At 40.7% G+C, this 19,331-nt stretch overlaps 2 protein-coding genes across 7 annotated transcripts in view; one reads left to right on the forward strand and one right to left on the reverse strand.

Annotated features, from left to right (window-relative positions):
- The window catches only part of fam228a (family with sequence similarity 228 member A), a 36,475-nt gene that overhangs the window by 4,145 nt on the left and 12,999 nt on the right, over nucleotides 1-19,331 (forward strand). For both annotated transcript variants that reach the window (XR_011340539.1, XM_069886737.1), the window contains exons 2-5: nucleotides 3,916-4,053; nucleotides 13,382-13,459; nucleotides 16,970-17,152; nucleotides 17,232-17,312. Coding sequence is in view for 1 of the 2 variants with exons in the window: in XM_069886737.1 (XP_069742838.1) it covers nucleotides 3,916-4,053; nucleotides 13,382-13,459; nucleotides 16,970-17,152; nucleotides 17,232-17,312 (480 nt within the window). In the remaining variant the exon portion in view is untranslated. The remainder of the gene's footprint in view (nucleotides 1-3,915; nucleotides 4,054-13,381; nucleotides 13,460-16,969; nucleotides 17,153-17,231; nucleotides 17,313-19,331) is intronic.
- The window catches only part of LOC138736734 (intersectin-2-like), a 220,624-nt gene continuing 216,031 nt past the window's right edge, over nucleotides 14,739-19,331 (reverse strand). For 4 of the 5 annotated variants that reach the window (XM_069886717.1, XM_069886722.1, XM_069886719.1 and 1 more), the window contains one exon: nucleotides 14,740-16,405. In XM_069886717.1, the coding sequence (XP_069742818.1) occupies nucleotides 16,316-16,405 (90 nt within the window). In that variant the 3' untranslated portion in view covers nucleotides 14,740-16,315. Of the gene's footprint in view, nucleotides 16,406-19,331 lie in introns of all 5 variants that reach the window. The other variant, XM_069886721.1, reaches the window with a different exon arrangement.

Here is a 19,331-nt window from a genome sequence, read left to right on the forward strand (position 1 = left end):
AAAGTATTCACAGATATCTTCAATATCTCACTCCAGCATGGCCTGGTACCCACCTGTTTCAAACAGGCTTCAATCACACCAGCGCCCCAAGAAGAGAGCAGTAACCTGCCTTAACAACTATTGACCAGTAGCATTTACATCAAGAGTGATGAAGTGTTTTGAAAGGCGAGTGTTTGTGCATATCTGCTGCTGTCTGAACAACGACATGGATCCATTTCAGTTCACCTATCAAAGAAACTGGTCTACGTCAGATGCCATCTCACTGGCTCTGCACAAAGCCCTGGAATGCCTGGAGAGCAAAGATCAAATGCCAAGCTATAGTTGATAAAGAGCATCAAGATTCTCTTTATTGACTACAATTCGCCATTTAACACTATCATCCCCTCAAAACTGATCAGCAAACTCCAAGACCTGGGAGTTAACATCCCACTGTATTATTGGATTATGGATTTCCTCACCTCCAGACCATAATCAGTGAAGATTGGTAAGAACTTCTCCATAATCTCCATCAGTACCAGAGCACCACAGGGCTGTGTTCTTAGCCCCTGCTTTACTCACTTTACACCTACAACAGTGTAGCTCAGTACAACAACAACATCTACAAATTTGCCAATTATACCATGAAAAGTAAGGGGATGAGCCAGAATATAGGATGGAGATAGGAGGCCCAGGCGATTGTGGAAGCAGTCTGCCACTGGCACCACGACCTGGCCCCCAGAAGATTCACCCTTCTCGCAGACCAGCGTGCAGTGGCACTGATGTTTAGCACCACCCACAAAGGCAAGATCAAAAACAACAAGATTTTGCGCTGGGGAGTTGAGCTGGCCACTTTCAGCTACAACTTCCAGTATAGGCTGGGGAAGCTCAACGACTTCCCTGATGCCCTGTCCCGGACCTGTGCCAGTGGGCAGTCTGAACAGCTTCAGGCGGTGTTGCCACCTGGGCGTCATGTGCCTGTACCACTTTATTAAGTTCCGGAACCTCCCCTTCACCGTCCAAGATGTCCGGACCATGACTTAGTCCTGCAGGGTCTGTGTGGAGTGCAAACTGTGCTCTTCCGTCCACCACAGGCCCATGTAGTGAAGGCCACTCGGCCCTTTGAGCAACTCCGCATCGACTTCAAGGGACCACTGCTTTCCACGAATAAGAATACCGATTTCCTCTCGGTCATAGACGAATACTCCCATTTTCCCTTCACCATCCCTTTCCCTGACATCTCCACCGTCTCCATTATCAAGGCGCTGGTGCAGATCTTCACCATGTTTGGATACCTGGCATTCATCCACAGTAACTGGAGTCCAGCTTCATGAGCGAGGCATTGCGGCTAGTCACAAGACAGTTGCTCTCGAGAATGGCTACCAATCAGACCCCCCTCGAAAGCCTTTTCTCCTTTCCTGGGAAATCAGCAACTGGCGTGTCCCTTCCAGTGTGGCTGACTTCTCTGGGTCAAGTACTCCTCTGCAGACACATGAAGACTCACAAATCTGAACCTCTGGTTGAGCATTCAAACCCAAATTACGCCTAGGTCAGGTACCCTAATGGACATGAGGACACCATCTCTACCAGGGACCTGGCATCAGCAGGGGCCCAACCCTCTCACCCCGGGCACTCCATACCCATCCAGGATCCTCTGGGAGCCGACACCCTCACTCCACCTCTCCAAAGGGCCCCACTCCCTGCAGACCGCCCCACACCTACACCCCTACTCTGCCAGACACCATCCTGCCCACACCGCCGGCCACCCCAAAGCCAACCGACTCTCAGGCAGCCTTTCCCCTACCGACCATCGACCAGGAGTCTGTCCTGTGACAGTTGCAGAGGCACAGATGACCGCTGGAGCATATGAACTTATAGATACTACTCGGTACCAGGAACACTGCCCCCCTCCCCCGGACTCATTTTAAAAAGGGAGTGAATGTAGTGATACAATCACTACACTGGCTGCACTCCTACCAGCCTACTGCAGGGGTCAACTACTGTACCTCCAGGTAGGCAACCTGGGAGGCTGGCCCCTCCTGCTGGCTGTCAATCACCGGCCTCTATAAAGACTTGAGCCAGCCCCTTTGGGGACAGTCAGACACGTGGAGGCAGCAAGGTACTGAGACTGGTGTTTTCAAGTTTAAGCTAACTAAAGCCTGTTGTACAGTCTGTGGACTTTGAGTCAGAATTATTTGCACAGCAGTGCTCACAGCAGCAACCTCGAGAGATGTATGGATTTGCAGCCCAAGGTCCCTCTGTTCATCCACGCTCTTACGTAACTGACCATTAACCATGTACTTGGCTTTCTGGTTAGTCCTTCCAAAATACATCACCTCACACTTATCTGGATTGAAATCCATCTGCCACTTTTCCGGCTAAATCTACATTCTGTCTATATCATCAGCTCAATCCACAACTCCTTCAACCTTTGTGCCATCCGCAAATTTACGAACCCATTCATCCAGCTCTTCATGCATGTCATTTTTATAAAAATCACAAAGAACAGGGGTCCCATAAAAAATCCCTGCACCATTCCACTAGTCACTGACCTCCAAGTAGAATACTTTCCTTCTACTACTACTCTCTGCATTCTTCCTGCATGCCAATTTTTTAATGTATACAGCTAATTTTCCACTTATCCTGTGACTCAAGACTTTCTGGATGAATCTCTCATGGGGGACCTTGTCAAATGCCTTGCTAAAATCCATGTAGACTACATTTACCACCCTACCCTCATCAAATTCTTTTGTTACTGCCTCAAAGGAATAGACTCATGAGGCATGATGTTCCCTTCACAAAGCCATGCTGACTATCCTTGAGTAGACTGTACTTATCAAAATTCTCCTTATTACCTTTTTTAAACAAGGCAACTACATTTTCCATTCTCCAATCATACACCTATTTGTCCAAATGCTCATATATCCTATCCTTAAGAATCCTCTTCATTAGTTTACACACCACTGACATAAGACTCACTGGTCTCTAATTCCCAGGATTTACCCTATTACCTTTTTTAAACAAGGCAACTACATTTGCCATTCTTCTGCCCTATTCATTGCTCTCTCATTCTGGTTCCCATCTCCATGCTAAACTAGTTTAAACTTTCCCAACTGCTCTACCCACCAGGATATTAAACCCCTCACTGTCATTTTAGTTCAGGTTAGAAGAGAACCCAATGATCCATGGATCTGAACCCCGGCACCAACTCTTCAGTCACATGTTCATCTGCCATATTCCTATCCTCACTAGCGCATGTCGCAGGCAGCCATCCAGAGATTATCACCTCAAATGTTAATTCTTCACAGATGTTGCCTGACCTAAATTTACTGTTTTTATTCCAATGTGAAAAGTTGACTTGAACTTACCAAGTTGCATACAACCTAAAAACACACAAAGCTTAATAATCAAGCTCAAAATAATGTGATTACCACTTGAGTGTATTTCTTTTCTATACTTTGCTTTGCAGAGATAATGAAGCGAGTTGGAATGGTCTGACTGAAATGAAGTGGTGCAGGATTTTCTGGAGAGTATAATAGATTGCATAAAGTGGTTAGGGCAACAGTATTCAATTAGCAATCAGAAACTGCACATGGAATAAAGTTTGACTGAAGCTATAAACATCACTAATTAACTGTAATGCGCGTCGAAAGAACCAAAGACTTGTTGATCCAAACCAAGGCTTTTATTAACTAAAAGACTGGAGCATATCACAAGTAGGTTGATCAGTCCAGAATGACCTGGTCTGGCTATAAGCAATCCTTTAAGATCTGCCAGTAGGTGTGGCTACACTTTCAGCCAATCACAGTCATCCTACACTATCATCTGTACATATGTAACATACACATTTGTGATAGAATCTGTACTATCACATCAACATTGTCAGATCACTTTTTCCTGAATTTATGTTAACTTTAGTGAATTTTCTTTATTTTGAAGGTTGATACTACAACATGTCAAATTAAATCTTTAGCTCCAAAATGTTCAAGAATAGAGAATTCAGGGGAAAGTCAGAGTGCATCAAAAGATCAGCCATATGTGGACTGGCTCTCAAACAAGTGTTTTACTCATCTCCAGGTAAATCAATATTTTTTTTTTGTTAATAGGGACCAGTTGTGAGATCACTTAGCTGATAAAGTTTCTGGGTGCACACAGAAATAATTTATGTTAAGTGTTTCAACCAAAAAGTCACAGATAGTGCCTTGTTGCAACTGGCTTGACTAGATTTTTCATTACTCTTGTTGCACTGCAAGCTTAATTTCTAAGAACTGAATTATAAATAGTTGCAGTGTGGGAGAGTTTGTCAATGTGATGGCTTCAGTGAAAGTGGCACTTTAATTGGTCACAATTTTGCAAGAAGACCAAAAGCCTATCTACCATTTATGTACCATTGATGTGCAAGAGCCTATTAACTTATTTTCCACCAGTCGACATGGATTTAGGCCTGGTGTGAGGAGTAGGCTTTGTAGGGAATGAAAATTGCATAATTTGTAAGTAGAACTAATATTTCAAGGGGGAAAAAAAAGCATCTGCTGGAGAAATCAGCTTTTCAGCCTTCTTGGTGCAGGGATCTTATTAACTCTGAGGTAGTTTGAAATATGTTACCTTGGTCGGGCATATAAATTCAATTAAAATTTATACAACATGTCAAATTAAATCTTTAGCTCCAAAATGTTCAAGAATAGAGAATTCAGGGGAAAGTCAGAGTGCATTTTTAAGGAGTTCGCTGGTTCATTAAAATGGAAATGCACATAACCATTTTTTTCCGAAACTTAATTTATTAATTTTAATATATGATTTATTAATTTTAATAATTTTATAATTTAATTAATATAATACTTTTAATAATGTATTAATTTTAACGATTAATTTAATTAATTTTAACATATGAAGTAATTTAATAATTTATTAATTTTGACAATTAAATTTATTAATTTTAACATATGAAGTAATTCACGTACAGAAAAAATACAAAATAAAGTAATACAAGTACAAAGTAACATAGTTAATACAATACCAAATAACCATCATTTACTGCCTTTAATGTAGCAAATGTATTAAGCATAAGTCAAGGCTCTTCACAAACAAACCAATAAATTTAAATTGATTCTAAATAAAATACTGTTCTTAAGATGTCACAATCTTGTTAAATAGGGCCTAGTTAGAGTTTCTGATTACATTATTATTTTGCTACAATACATTCCTTTTTAATCAATCATTTAAAAAAATAAACATGTCATAGGAATTGCCAGTGTTCAATTCTCATTCTTAACTGCTTTTAAAATACTGTATTGGCAGTGAACTGCCTTCATGAACTATTTAAATCTTGTTGAAAAAGGATATCTTGGAGGGGGGGGGGGGTGGGGGTTCCTCAGATTTTAACCCAATTTGGGATTCTATGGTGTTCCCATATGCATGCTAACTTTTACAGGAGACAAAGAGCAAATAATGGTCACTGCATTCATGATGCAGTGTTGGAGTGGGTTTATAAGAAGAAGAAAAATGGAATGCTGATCACCGGGGCTGTAAACTTGGGTGATTTTGAAAAGGTGTATGTATTTAGATGATGGCATCACGAAGGTACTGAGGCAGCTTTCCTTGGTCCCTGTACAAAAACAAAGGCGAGAAATCAGACTGCTCAAACTACAGGGGAATCAAGCTGCTCTCCATTGCAGGCAAAATCTTCCCTAGGATTCTCCTAAATAGAATAATACCTAGTGTCGCCGAAAATGTTCTCCCAGAATCACAGTGCGGCTTTCGCGCAAACAGAGGAACAACTGACATGGTCTTTGCCCTCAGACAGCTCCAAGAAAAGAGAACAAAACCTTTGTTGACCTCACCAAGGCCTTCGACACTGTGAGTAGAAAAGGGCTTTGGCAAATACTAGAGCGCCTCGGATGCCCCCCAAAGTTCCTCAACATGGTTATCCAACTAGGTCGGGTCAGATACAGCAATGAGCTCTCTGAACCCTTCTCCATTAACAATGGCATGAATCAAGGCTGCGTTCTCGCACCAACCCTCTTTTCAATCTTCTTCAGCATGATGCTGAAACAAGCCATGAAAGATCTCAACAATGAGGTCTTTACATCTGTGCCGCACGGATGGCAGTCTCTTCAATCTGAGGCGCCTGTAAGCTCACACCAAGACACAAGAGCAACTTGTCCCTGAACTACTCTTTGCAAACGATGCCGCTTTAGTTGCCCATTCAGAGCCAGCTCTTCAGCGCTTGACGTCCTGTTTTGTGGAAACTGCCAAAATGTTTGGCCTGGAAGTCAGCCTGATGAAAACTGAGGTCCTCCATCAGCCAGCTCCCCACCATGACTACCAGCCCTCCCACATCTCCATTGGGAACACAAAACTCAAAACGGTCAACCAGTTTACCTATCTCGGCTGCACCATTTCATCGGATGCAAGGATCGACAACGAGATAGACAACAGACTCGCCAAGGCAAATAGCGCCTTTGGAAGACTACACAAAAGAGTCTGGAAAAACAACCAACTGAAAAACCTCACAAAGATAAGCGTATACAGAGCCGTTGTCATACCCACACTCCTGTTCGGCTCCGAATCATGGGTCCTCTACCGGCATCACCTACGGCTCCTAGAACGCTTCCACCAGCGTTGTCTCTGCTCCATCCTCAACATTCATTGGAGCGACTTCATCTCCAACATCGAAGTACTCGAGATGGCAGAGGCCGACAGCATTGAATCCACACTGCTGAAGATCCAACTGCGCTGGGTAGGTCACGTCTCCAGAATGGAAGTCCATTGCCTTCCCAAGATCGTGTTATATGGTGAGCTCTCCACTGGCCACCGAGACAGAGGTACACCAAAGAAGAGGTACAAGGACTGCCTAAAGAAATCTCATGGTGCCTGCCACATTGACCACCGCCAGTGGGCTGATATCGCCTCAAATCGTGCATCTTGGCGCCTCACAGTTCGGCGGGCAACAACCTCCTTTGAAGAAGACCGCAGAGCCCACCTCACTGACAAAAGACAAAGGAGGAAAAACCCAACACCCAACCCCAACCAACCAATTTTCCCTTGCAACCACTGCAACCGTGTCTGCCTGTCCCACATTTGACTTGTCAGCCACAAATGAGCCTGCAGCTGACGTGGACATTACCCCTCCATAAATCTTCGTCCGCGAAGCCAAGCCAAAGAAGAAGCAGCCAAAGAAGAAAGAATGTATTTAGACAAGTGGCAAGTATTTCATTATATCCTTTGATCCTATGAAAAAGGTCCATTGTGGTAGGCTGATACAGAAGATACATATGCATGGGATTTGAGGTGAATTAATAGTGTGTGTATATGTGCATATACATGAATATTTTGGATGAAAAGATAGGCAGGTGTGTTAGTCACTTTGCGGATGACCAGGCTGTTGTTCATTGACTTCAGCTTGGCATTCAATATGATCATACCTCAGAGGCTGGTAGATAAACTGTCCTCAGTGGGTCTCAACACCTCTCTCTGCAACGAGATCCTGGACTTGTTGACTGAAAAACAACAGTCATTCCTGGTTTGCTACAAACTCTCAAGTCCCATCACCTGATCACTGCCACACCTCAGGGCTGCATGCTTAGCCCACTACTGTATATGCTACTGACTCAATACTGCACTATCAAATTCATCTCCAACAGAATAATCAAATTTGCTGATGACACAGCAGTAGTTAGCCTCATTGGTAATAATAATGACTTTACTTACAAAGAGGAGGTTAGGAGACTCGTCAAATGGTGTGAGAATAACAGCCTGAGTTTCAAAGTGGACAAAAAAAAAGATGATAGCGAACTTTGGGAGGAGGAAGGTCCACCACTCTTCATTAAACATCAATGGCTTTGTCATCGGCGATAGTTGAAAGCACGAAGTTTCTTCTTGTGCATATTATAAGATGACCTATCTTGGACCCCCAGCACACCTTCTCATTCATCAGGAAGGCGCAGTAGTATTATACTTCCTAAGGAAGTTGAGGAGGGCAAGGCTACTGGCCCCCATCTTGACAAAATTTTATAGATCACAATTAAGAATGTCCTGTCTGGCTGCATCATTGTGTGGTACGGTAGATGGAAAACATCAGGCTGGAAGTCAATACAGAGAATCATCAAAATGGCTGAAAGATCACTGGGGTCTCCCTTCCCTCGAATAATGATGTTGGTGGGAATGTTGCTAAAATAGGGCTCAGAATTATTAATAACCCTTTCCATTCATCGCACAGTATATTTGACCCACTACCATCAAAAAGAGGTACAGTAGCATCAAAATCAGGACTGTCAGGCTGGGAAATAACTTCTTCCTGCAGGCAGTGAGATTGATGAACAGTATCCTGTAACCTTGAGTCTCTTATAAATGAAATTAGTAAATTATTCCAAAATTTTTGTATTCTATCTTGTACATGTATAATGTGATTATTATGTGTTGTGTATATGTGTACTGTGGTCCAGAGAAAAGTTGGTTCATCTGGTTGTACACGTACAATCATATGATAAACTTGAAGATTGGTGGAGTTGGCTATCTAAGAATACAACAGGATATAGATCAGTTACAGATATGGGCAGAGAAATGGAAGATGGAGTTTCATCCAGACAAGTGTGTGGTGTGGCATTTTGGGAGGCCAAATTTAAGGGGCAAGTATAATAACAATGGTTAGACTCTTAAAAGCATTGACATGCAGAAGGATCTGGAGGATCACATCTGTAGCTCCTTGAAAATGGCCACAGAAGTAGATTGGGTGATAAAGATGGCTTATCTTGCCTGCATGGACTATTAATCAGGAAGTAATGTTGCAGCTATATAAAACTGGTTATGCCACACTTGGAATATTGCCTTCAATTCTGGTTGTCCCATTGCAGGAAAGATACAGGAAAGAATTAACAGGATGTTACTTGTATTAGAGGATATGGGGAGAGGTTGGACAAACTTGGGTTATTTTCTCTTGAGAATCAGAGGCTGAGTTGAGAAATGATAGAAATTTATAAAATTACTGGACAGTTGGAATCTTTTTCCTCATGATAAAAATGTTAAATACTTAAGAACATATGATAAGGTGAAGGGTGGGTTAGTTTAATGGAGATGTGTTACACATTTTTTACATAAAACATGGTAGATGCCTGGAACAGGCTGTCAGGAGTAGTGAGGAGAAAGATGCATTTGAGAGGCTTTTAAACAAACATATGAATATCAGATTTCAGATTTATTGTCACTTACAACACACAACCCTGAGATCCTTTTTCCTGCAGGCGAGGCAGAATCACCACTTATCGATAGTGCAAAAGAAAACTATTCAACGTGCACATATAAACAAATAAGGAAATATAAACAAACTGTGCAATAGAGGAAAAAAATCAATAAAGTGTCCGAGTAAAAGTCCTTAAATGAGTCCCTGATTGAGTTTGTTGTTGAGGAGTCTGATGGTGGAGGAGTAGAAACTATTCCTGAACCTGGTGGTATGAGTTTTGTGGCACCTATACCTCTTTCCTGATGGTAGCAGCGAGAAAAGAGCATGCACTGGGTGATGTGGATCCTTTATGATTGCTGGGGCTCTCTGAGAGCAGCGTTCCTTTAGATGATCTTGATAGTGGGGAGGGGTTGTCTGTAATGTCCTGTGCAGTGTCTACTACCTTTTGCAGGGCTTTCCACTCAGGGGTATTGGTGTCCCCATACCAGATTGTGATGCAGCTGGCCAGCACACTTTTCAACACACACCTGTGAAAATTTTCCAGGGTTTCTGATGTCACACCAAACATCCTCAAACTCCCGAGGAGGTAAAAGCGCTGACATGCTTTCTTCACGATGCTATTAGTGTGATGGGTCCAGGAAAGATCCTCCAAGATGGTGACTCCCAAGAACTGAAATTTGTTCACCCTTTCCACCTCTGATCCTGCAATGATCACTGGATCATATACCTCTGGTTTTCCCTTTGGCAGGGGATAGGAGTCTTAGTTTAATTTGGGCATTATGTTTGAAGCAGACATGTCGGCTAAAGGGCTTATTCCTATGTTATATTCTAGGGTCACAGATAAAACCTCTTGGAATAAGGGAGAACATCAGATCCAGGAAGAATTAGCACCTTGAAGGAATTAGCATTAGTTTTTTATAAACTTTGGGGAATGTAATAGGACTCAAATCCGATGAATTGCAAGGCCTGATGATTTGTATCCCAAGGTTTTGAAGGTGGTGTCGGAGATAAAGACATGCCTTTTTTTTATTTCATAGATTCTTAAAAGGCTCCAAATATATCCTCACTATTAGCAAAGGAGGGAGAGAGAAAATTGGGAAAGAGATCAGTTAGTTTTACCTATTACAAGAGAGACGATAAAAGTGCCTAATTCAGTATGGATGTTTGAAATGGAAATCTCTTAATTTTTAAAAGCTTTAATTACCATAATAAATTAGGTGGAACCTGTGAATGTGTTGAAATAAAAGTGTTTGCCTTTTCAATTTCAGCACCTCTTTGATGTGGTGCAACACATAGAAGTAAAATTAGAGGTTGTGGGATTTGGGGTAATATGTGGAGTGAAAATTGGATGGGGGAAAAAAAAGCAGGTTATTTTGGGCTGGGAGCTTGCAATACATAGGTTGCTTCAGGGATTGGTGGTAGAAATTCAGTTGTTCACAATATGTATTGATTTTGGAGAGAGAACCAAATTTCATGCATTGAAATTTGCAGATGATGGTTGTTAGCATGGGTTGTGATGAAGTAGCAGAAAATCTTCAAGGGGATATAAACTATTTAATTCAATGAGCAAGAAGGTGGTGAATGAAACAGATGGTATGTTTAACATGTGAGGTTGTCAAGTTTGGGGAAAAGGCAGGGTATTTATTGAATGGTAAGAGATTGGGGTTCAGAAGGACCTGGTTATCGAACAAAGCCACTGAAAGTAAGCATGTCAGTACAGCAAGCAGATAGTAATGTTAATGGAATACTGACCTTTATTGTGTGATGTAATATTTGGGAATGTTTTTGGGAGATAAATTGGTAAAATTAAAGTAGATCATATACACACATTTTAAAACAGATCTTATTTGAAATACTGAAGAATTCATATTCAGTGATGTCATGATGTCATGAATAGACCATTGTCTTGGAGTGTGTTGGACATTTCTGACTTCACTGCAAAGTGCTCACTCAAAGGTCAATGAGACGTTTGTTTACCTAAAACAACAGATAGGAGCAGAAGACTGACTCCTATTGTTTGTTGGAGAAGGAGGGGGGTTTTGCAAGTGAGAGAGAGAAGGACAAGTGGCTGGCAGTTGGAATCTGAGATGGAGGGGGAGAGAGACACAGCTGAAACAGTGTCAGCCTGGAGAAGCTGGTTGGAACTGAAACAGAAGCTCCAGAGTAGCAGATGGCTGGATGTGCTATCTGTCTGATGTTTCTCTTGGAATAAGTGGAACAGAAAAGAACTCTGTGGTAGCCTGAAAGAAAGAGGTTATCATCTGGAGAACCCAGATGGGCCAAGTTTCATCAGCAAGACATTGAGGTGACTAATGCTGGTACCTCAGTTGTGGAAATCCTGGAACAACAAATCTCCCTCTACAAACCCTACAAGAACCTTCCTGAGCAGTAAACATTTACCTTTCGAGGACCAAAGCCTGGTGAACTTTATACATGTTAAATTCTGTGCACAGTATAAGAATTGCCTGCAACCAGTGAACTTGGAAGAATGAGAAGTGAGATTGAACTGTGAACCAAAGAACTTTCCTTAAATTTACACACACATTACATATACGTGCACTTAGAATTAGAAGGGGGTTCAGTTGGGTTAGTTAAGTTAATAGAGATAAGTTAAAGTTTGATTTTGTTTTCATGTTTAAAGATAATTAAAAACAACTTTTGTTTGAGTAACTACTTGTCTTGGTGAATGTCTATTGCTGCTGGGTTTTGGGATCCTTTGGGCTCATAACAATTGCAATAAGATTTGAATGTACAAGCAAAGCCATCATACTACAATTCTTGGGTTGGGATTACATCCTTTGAGGATGTAATCATGCAGCATGGAAACAGACCCTAGCCCACTGAGTCCATACCAATCATTTAACAACAGTTTGCACTAATCCAATGTTGTTCTCTCCATAGTCCCATTAAATTTCCTCAAATTTTACTAGTCATACTAAGGACAATTTACAGTAGCAAATTAATCTACCAGCCCACACATCTTTGTTGGAGGAATTGGTGTGGTCACAAGGACATTATGCAAACTCTATACAAATACAGTCAGTGGTCAGGAGTGAACACAGACTGCTGGAGCTGTGAGATAGCACCGGTGCACTGTCCTGGATATTAAGACAATTTTGCTGCAATATTTTCTGGGTGTTAACAATCACAACCATCTTTTTTTATATAAGCTATAACTCCAGTACAGTATTGGCAAATGTTCTCCAGATTCCCAATAACTTCCCTTTTACACAGCTGTTTAGTGCTGCAATCAGTTCAGTGGTACAAGATGCTTACATATCACTGACATTTCGCTTCCTTTGACCACATTTTGGAAAGTTTTGGCAGTAATGAGGTTTGATTCAAATCAGTTTTGGCAAATCCTAAACCTCTTATTGTTGTGGTTTTTTGATGTCCAAAAATGAGTCAGGAAGCGCATAGAATTCTTCAGCAAATGTTTAAGCCTTTATTTGGAAACTAAAGCTGAGACAAATCAAAGTCTGGACTCTGAAATGCTGCTGCTATGAGATACTGCCCTTTTTTATATACAGATTTTCAGTTACTTATCAGTGTTTGACTTTGATTGATGTTTTGCACCAATTAGCTCATTCTGGCTTTGTTTCTCGGTCATGGTACTCTTATCACTTCTCCTTTGCGCTACACTTACCTTGCAACCAGCCTGTTTCAGAATAAATCACTTGCCACTTTGGTTCTCCTTACCTCACCCTGTCTAATTTCTATCTGATCTCCTGTTATTCTCATGTTTGAATGCTTATTCTTCTGGTACCTGTAACCACTATTATTTTCTTAGATTTGAATGTTTGACCTTAATGTTTTCTCATTGGACTTGTTTTTTAAAGTTAGCAGAATTTGGAGTCAGCAAATTCTACATATACTATAATCAGCCAACTTTTCTACATACTGTGGCTGTTACTTAATTACATGAACATTTTCCATAAACAGTGTAGTTGAAGTACATAGTAAATTATTATATTGTAATGGATTAATGAGTACATAGGTGTATTTTCCATACCATCCCACTCACAAGAATGGGTTTGGGTATAACTTATAGTTGATAGCATTGTGAATTGTATCCCTTTTTAATTCTCTAAATCTTCATAAGTTCTGAGGCTAATATTTCTAACTTTTTAAAGAGATTTTGCATTTGTAGTTCATTGTGAAAATGGTGAATGTTTAAATTTGGGTAACCAATTTACAATAGTTTTTAAACTATTGTCTGTTTTGAAGGCCAAAGCAGTTCTGGAATCTAATGAGGTTCATACTCTCTGCCAGCCAATATATAACACAGAAGAAAGCTTTGTGAAGGTAATATTGTTGTTTAAATTACTTATTAGCAAGTAATAAATTAAAAAGTAAAGACTTCTATCACAACTTTGGTAACTTTATACTTTCTGAACTTTATTGTATTCCTACTGTCAGACAGTAGCACAATGTCCACTGGAATCTTATATACTTTGCACATGATGTTGTCTGGTGCCTCACCAGATAAAACGTGGGGTTCTGAATGTTCCAGCATTTGAGTGGCAATGTTCCAATTTCTATATGTGGAAATCTTTGTTTAGTCCAGTGTTGAACTCCATTTAGAGTGATGGATCTTGAAGAGATTTCCTCAGCACTAGATTGAGGAACTGTCCCCTTGGACTCAGAACCAAGTTAACCTCAATGCAGAACCTGAAACCACCTTGATTTCAATTATGATTGTCACCGTGGGAAAGGGGAAGGTAGATTACTTCTAATTTCAGTTTTCCAACTCATTAAAACTCCTGTCATCTGGAAAGATCTGTACTTTGGTGATGCGAGATAGATTAAAAATAAATAAATAAATAGCATTGCATGATTACAATTTTCCAGGTTTCCAATGAAGAGACAGTGTAGTGGGAACCAGAGCCCCAGTGTTTGGGAGGGGAGGGTGACATCCCAGCATTGGGATTTCTGAATACTCTGATGTTGGCTAATTGAAGTTGTATTATTGTTGAATATTTTGCCTTTGCATTTTTAGTTTTTTTTTAAGTATGTTGAATAATTTGTAATTTTAGAGTCCTAGAGTTGCACAGCACAGGTGCAGGCCCTGTAGCCCACCATGTCCTCGCCAGCAATCAAATATCCATTGATACTAATTCTATTTTCCAAAACTTTTCCAAAATATTTTTTTCATTGGATCATCTCATATGCCCTTTAATTTTAGATATGTCTGCACTGGAGAAAAGATTCCTATTTACTACATCTATTCCTCATCATCCTCCTGTACTCCAAGGAAACCATGCCCAGTATCTCATGATCCATCCTGGGTAACATACTAGTGTATCTCATTATTCCTATATACTGTAGACCATCTGTGATCCAACTAAAATGTTATTAAATTGTACCATGACCTTTGCACTCTTTTATTCATTGCTTAGGATAATTTGAAGTCCCTGATGCTTTCTTCACCATTATATCAAACTGCGCTATCACTTTCAGGGATCCTTGGACTTCGACACCAAGATTTCTCTGTTTGTCACTACTTCCTTGGATCCACCCATTACAGTGCATATGCTTTAGCTTTGTTAGTCCTCCCCAAAAAACATCAGTTCACATTTTTCAAGATTAAATTTTATTTGCCCTGGTAATGGAAACAATAACCAAAAAGTAAGTAACAGGATGCAAGGTTATGTTGTTTATTAAAGGACAGTATTGCCTGAATGAAAATGTCCAAAACAAGAATCAATATAGAACACTACAGCACAGTACAGGGCCTTCAGCCCGCGATGTTGTGCACCTATATCTTCTCTCTTTGGCTTGGCTTCGCGGACGAAGATTTATGGAGCTGCAGGCTCGTTTGTGTCTGACAAGTCCGATGCAGGACAGGCAGACACGGTTGCAGCGGTTGCAATGGAAAATTGGTTGGTTGGGGTTGGGTGTTGGGTTTTTCCTCCTTTGTCTTTTGTCAGTGAGGTGGGCTCTGTGGTCTTCTTCAAAGGAGGTTGCTGCCCGCCGAACTGTGAGGCGTCAAGATGCACGGTTTGAGGCGATATCAGCCCACTGGCGGTGGTCAATGTGGCAGGCCCCAAGAGATTTCTTTAGGCAGTCCTTGTACCTCTTCTTTGGTGGCCAGTGGAAGAGCTCACCATATAACACGATCTTGGGAAGGCGATGGTCCTCCATTCTGGAGACGTGACCTGCCCAGCGCAGTTGGATCTTCAGCAGCGTGGATTCGATGCTGTCGGCTTCTGCCATCTCGAGTAATTCGATGTTGGAGATGAAGTCGCTCCAATGAATGTTGAGGATGGAGTGGAGACAACGCTGGTGGAAGCGATCTAGGAGCTGTAGGTGATGCCGGTAAAGGACCCATGATTCGGAGCCGAACAGGAATGTGGGTATGACAACGGCTCTGTATACGCTAATCTTTGTGAGGTTTTTCAGTTGGTTGTTTTTCCAGACTCTTTTGTGTAGTCTTCCAAAGGCACTATTTGCCTTGGCGAGTCTGTTGTCTATCTCGTTGTCGATCCTTGCATCCGATGAAATGTTGCAGCCGAGATAGGTAAACTGGTTGACCGTTTTGAGTTTTGTGTGCCCGATGGAGATATGGGGAGGCTGGTAGTCATGGTGGGGAGCTGGCTGATGGAGGACCTCAGTTTTCTTCAGGCTGACTTCCAGGCCAAACATTTTGGCAGTTTCCGCAAAACAGGGCGTCAAGTGCTGAAGAGCTGGCTCTGAATGGGCAACTAAAGTGGCATCGTCTGCAAAGAGTAGTTCAGGGACAAGTTGCTCTTGTGTCTTGGTGTGAGCTTGCAGGCGCCTCAGATTGAAGAGACTGCCATCCGTGCGGTACAGATGTAAACTGCATCTTCATTGTTGAGGTCTTTCATGGCTTGTTTCATCATCATGCTGAAGAAGATTGAAAAGAGGGTTGGTGCGAGAACGCAGCCTTGCTTCACGCCATTGTTGATGGAGAAGGATTCAGAGAGCTCATTGCTGTATCTGACCCGACCTTGTTGGTTTTCGTGCAGTTGGATAACCATGTTGAGGAACTTTGGGGGGCATCTGAGGCGCTCTAGTATTTGCCAAAGCCCTTTCCTACTCACGGTGTTGAAGGCTTTGGTGAGGTCAACAAAGGTGATGTAGAGTCCTTTGTTTTGTTCTCTGCACTTTTCTTGGAGCTGTCTGAGGGCAAAGACCATGTCAGTAGTTCCTCTGTTTCCTCTGTCTGTGATTCTCTGCTGGGACCAAGGAAAGCTGCCTCAGGACCTTCGTGATGCCATCGTCATCACCCTGTACAAAAACAAAGGCGAGAAATCAGACTGCTCAAACTACAGGGGAATCACGCTGCTCTCCATTGCAAGCAAAATCTTCGCTAGGATTCTCCTAAATAGAATAATACCTAGTGTCGCCAAAAAAGTTCTCCCAGCCGACCCATATATTCCTTAAGTAAAACTACTAAACCAGCCCTACCCCATAACCCTCTAATTTCCTTCCATCCATGCCCCTAATGTTTCGGCCTCCACCACCATCCCCAGCAAGGCATTCTAGGTACCCACAACTCTGTGTGTTTATTTAAAAAAAAACCTTACCCCTGATGTCTCCCCTAAACTTCCCTCCCTTCACTTTGTATACATGTCCTCTGGTGTTTGCTATTCTTGCCTTGGGAAACAGGTGCTGGCTGTTCATCCTAATCTTTGAGTGTTTGATAATGTAAATGTAATTAAGGCATAATGTTGATGCAATTTCATGTTTAAATTTAGATATGTTGCATGTTTCATAACATTACAAATATATTTAAATATGGTGATGCAGAGTACTGACATTATTCTTTTGTAACCAATTTCCTTGATATAGGAGTTGGATAAATATTTGATCTACACAGATATGCTAAACCTGCGAAAGAAAGAGCTTTTATACAAGAAATGGAATGAGTGTGTTTATCAACCACTGCAGTGCAGACTTAGATCAATATTAAACCAGTCATTTGAAAGAGGGCAAGCTTCAATTTTACAGTACCTAGATTACTGCAAAACAAAGGTACTATTTATAAATGACTTGACCTATTTTCATAATAGAGCTTCCATCTAACTACATATTAAGCTTTTTCTTTTACTAGGATTCTGTGATTTTGGAAAATTATAATTCAGATGACTTCAATCCATTTGATTTCCAACTGTGCAAACCTCATACATATAAGGTATTGTTTTGCAGTTTTTACATCATTGTTTTTTTTAAAAATCTGATTATTGCACCATGGTGTGGCATGAATCCATGTTTTGTTTTTATTAATTGAGACTGAGTGCTTTGCAAGTTAAGTCTAAAATTGTGCCTTGAGTACCAGTAGACAAAAAAAAATACTGGAAGAACTCAGCAGGTCAGATAGCATCCATGGGTAGAAATGGTTAGTCAATCCTTTGGTTCTGAGCTATAGATTATGGTTTGAAACAAGCCATTACTATTATATTTAATTTGTTTAAATATTTCCCAATTTATATAAATATTGAGGATTTCTTTTCATAGTGTTCTTTGCCTTTTACCCATTTTTTTTTTGTTGGAATACAAGTTGATTCAGGGAACTTGTACTTCTTTAATATATTCCTTTTTATTGAAACCTGATGTGTTTTTTTTTCCCCTTGGTATGTGTGTTCAATTAAATTTTTTCTATCAATGTATTTGATGACGACAGTGGTATTGATCACAAAAACTCGTTAGGTAGAAAATTCCAGGATTTTTAAGTAGTTACGACAAAGAAACCAAATCAAAATTTTATTTGTACACTGTATAGATTAGTACTACACTGAAATGTCAGTTGAGACTTCCAGACTCTGGAATAGCACCTGAATTCTTATAGTTTGGATTTGGAGGTGAATGCTGTTAATTGAGCTAACAAGAAATAATTAAGACTATTTAAAAAAAAAACTTTTACTTACTCCCATTATAATCATTCTTCTCCATCTTCTTATCTAAAGTCTTAAGTCTTCTCATAATAGTCGTAAAAATTCCTCCACATCTTTTTTAGACTTGAAAAAACGCTGATTTCCCTCTGCTACTTCAACCCTCAATGTCACAGGGTATATCATTGAATATATCATTTTTTGTCTCTTCACATCATAAAACTCCTTCCTTTGCTTGATCAAACTTGGATTAAAGTCTTGAAAGAATAGCACCTCAAGTGGGCCACTGTGTTGTTTAGAATAATCAAATGTTGCTCCCAAAATTGCTTCCTGATAACTCAAATGTCTAGGACTGGCCTTGGTCGCTGCTCCTCAGGTCGGACTGAGGGTCTGATGAGCCCTTTTTATATGTAGCTTCTCATTAAATTTATTTTCTCCCAACACTCATGGGACCCATGATTCAAAGAAGCTCACTCAATCATTCCCTTCTGTCCCCTCCTTCAATCCAATAATTCAAACATTGTCGTGTCTGCTAAAGTTTTCCATGTGGTCGATCTTGACCAGCAACATTTGCCTATCCAAGTCCCACTTTTTCGTGCCATCTTCTAAAGCTTTCAGCTTTCCTTGTGTTGTAACCAGGTTGACTCCCACTTGGCTTATTAAGTCATCATTTGCCTCTGAGAGTTCACCCATTTTCTCTTGCATGTTCATTATTATATTTTCTACACTTGTAAAATGTGTACATAAGATCTCCATCTTCTCCAGGATTTTATTTAAATCTTATGCCGACCCCCTAGCACTGCCAGGTTCCTTTCTCAAGGCAGCTCCTATGCTGCTCCCTTTTGGGCTTTCACTTGATGATCCAAGTGGACTGGGTGTCTCTTCAGATTTCGTTTATTTTTGTAGTCTTTGTTTCTTGCTAATCATTTTGTATATCCGTAGCGGAAAAATTCTTTTTTTTTGAATATTTTATTTAAAGTTTTCAACCATGTAATTATACAATTTAAGATACAACAATTACATGGTGTTTAAGCCCCCCTTACCTTCCCCCCCACTATATAGAATATATAATATAGTTAATATATAATATAATTAACTGAAAAAATACAAAAGGTAAACCAAAAGTAGAGAAATAGTGTTGTTCTGGATTGCACGCTGGAATGTGCGCACACCCACACACCCACACACCCACACATACTAATACATTTAGTTTAGGTCTTGTTCTTTCAATGTTCACCAACAAAAATAAATCTGGATCTTGTAGAAAACCACTACCAGTAATTTGTCCCAAAAACTTTCCAAGATCCTCCCAAAAATTTATA

Source organism: Narcine bancroftii, chromosome 6, assembly GCF_036971445.1.
Source record: "Narcine bancroftii isolate sNarBan1 chromosome 6, sNarBan1.hap1, whole genome shotgun sequence".
In the NCBI taxonomy this organism is placed as follows: domain Eukaryota; kingdom Metazoa; phylum Chordata; class Chondrichthyes; order Torpediniformes; family Narcinidae; genus Narcine; species Narcine bancroftii.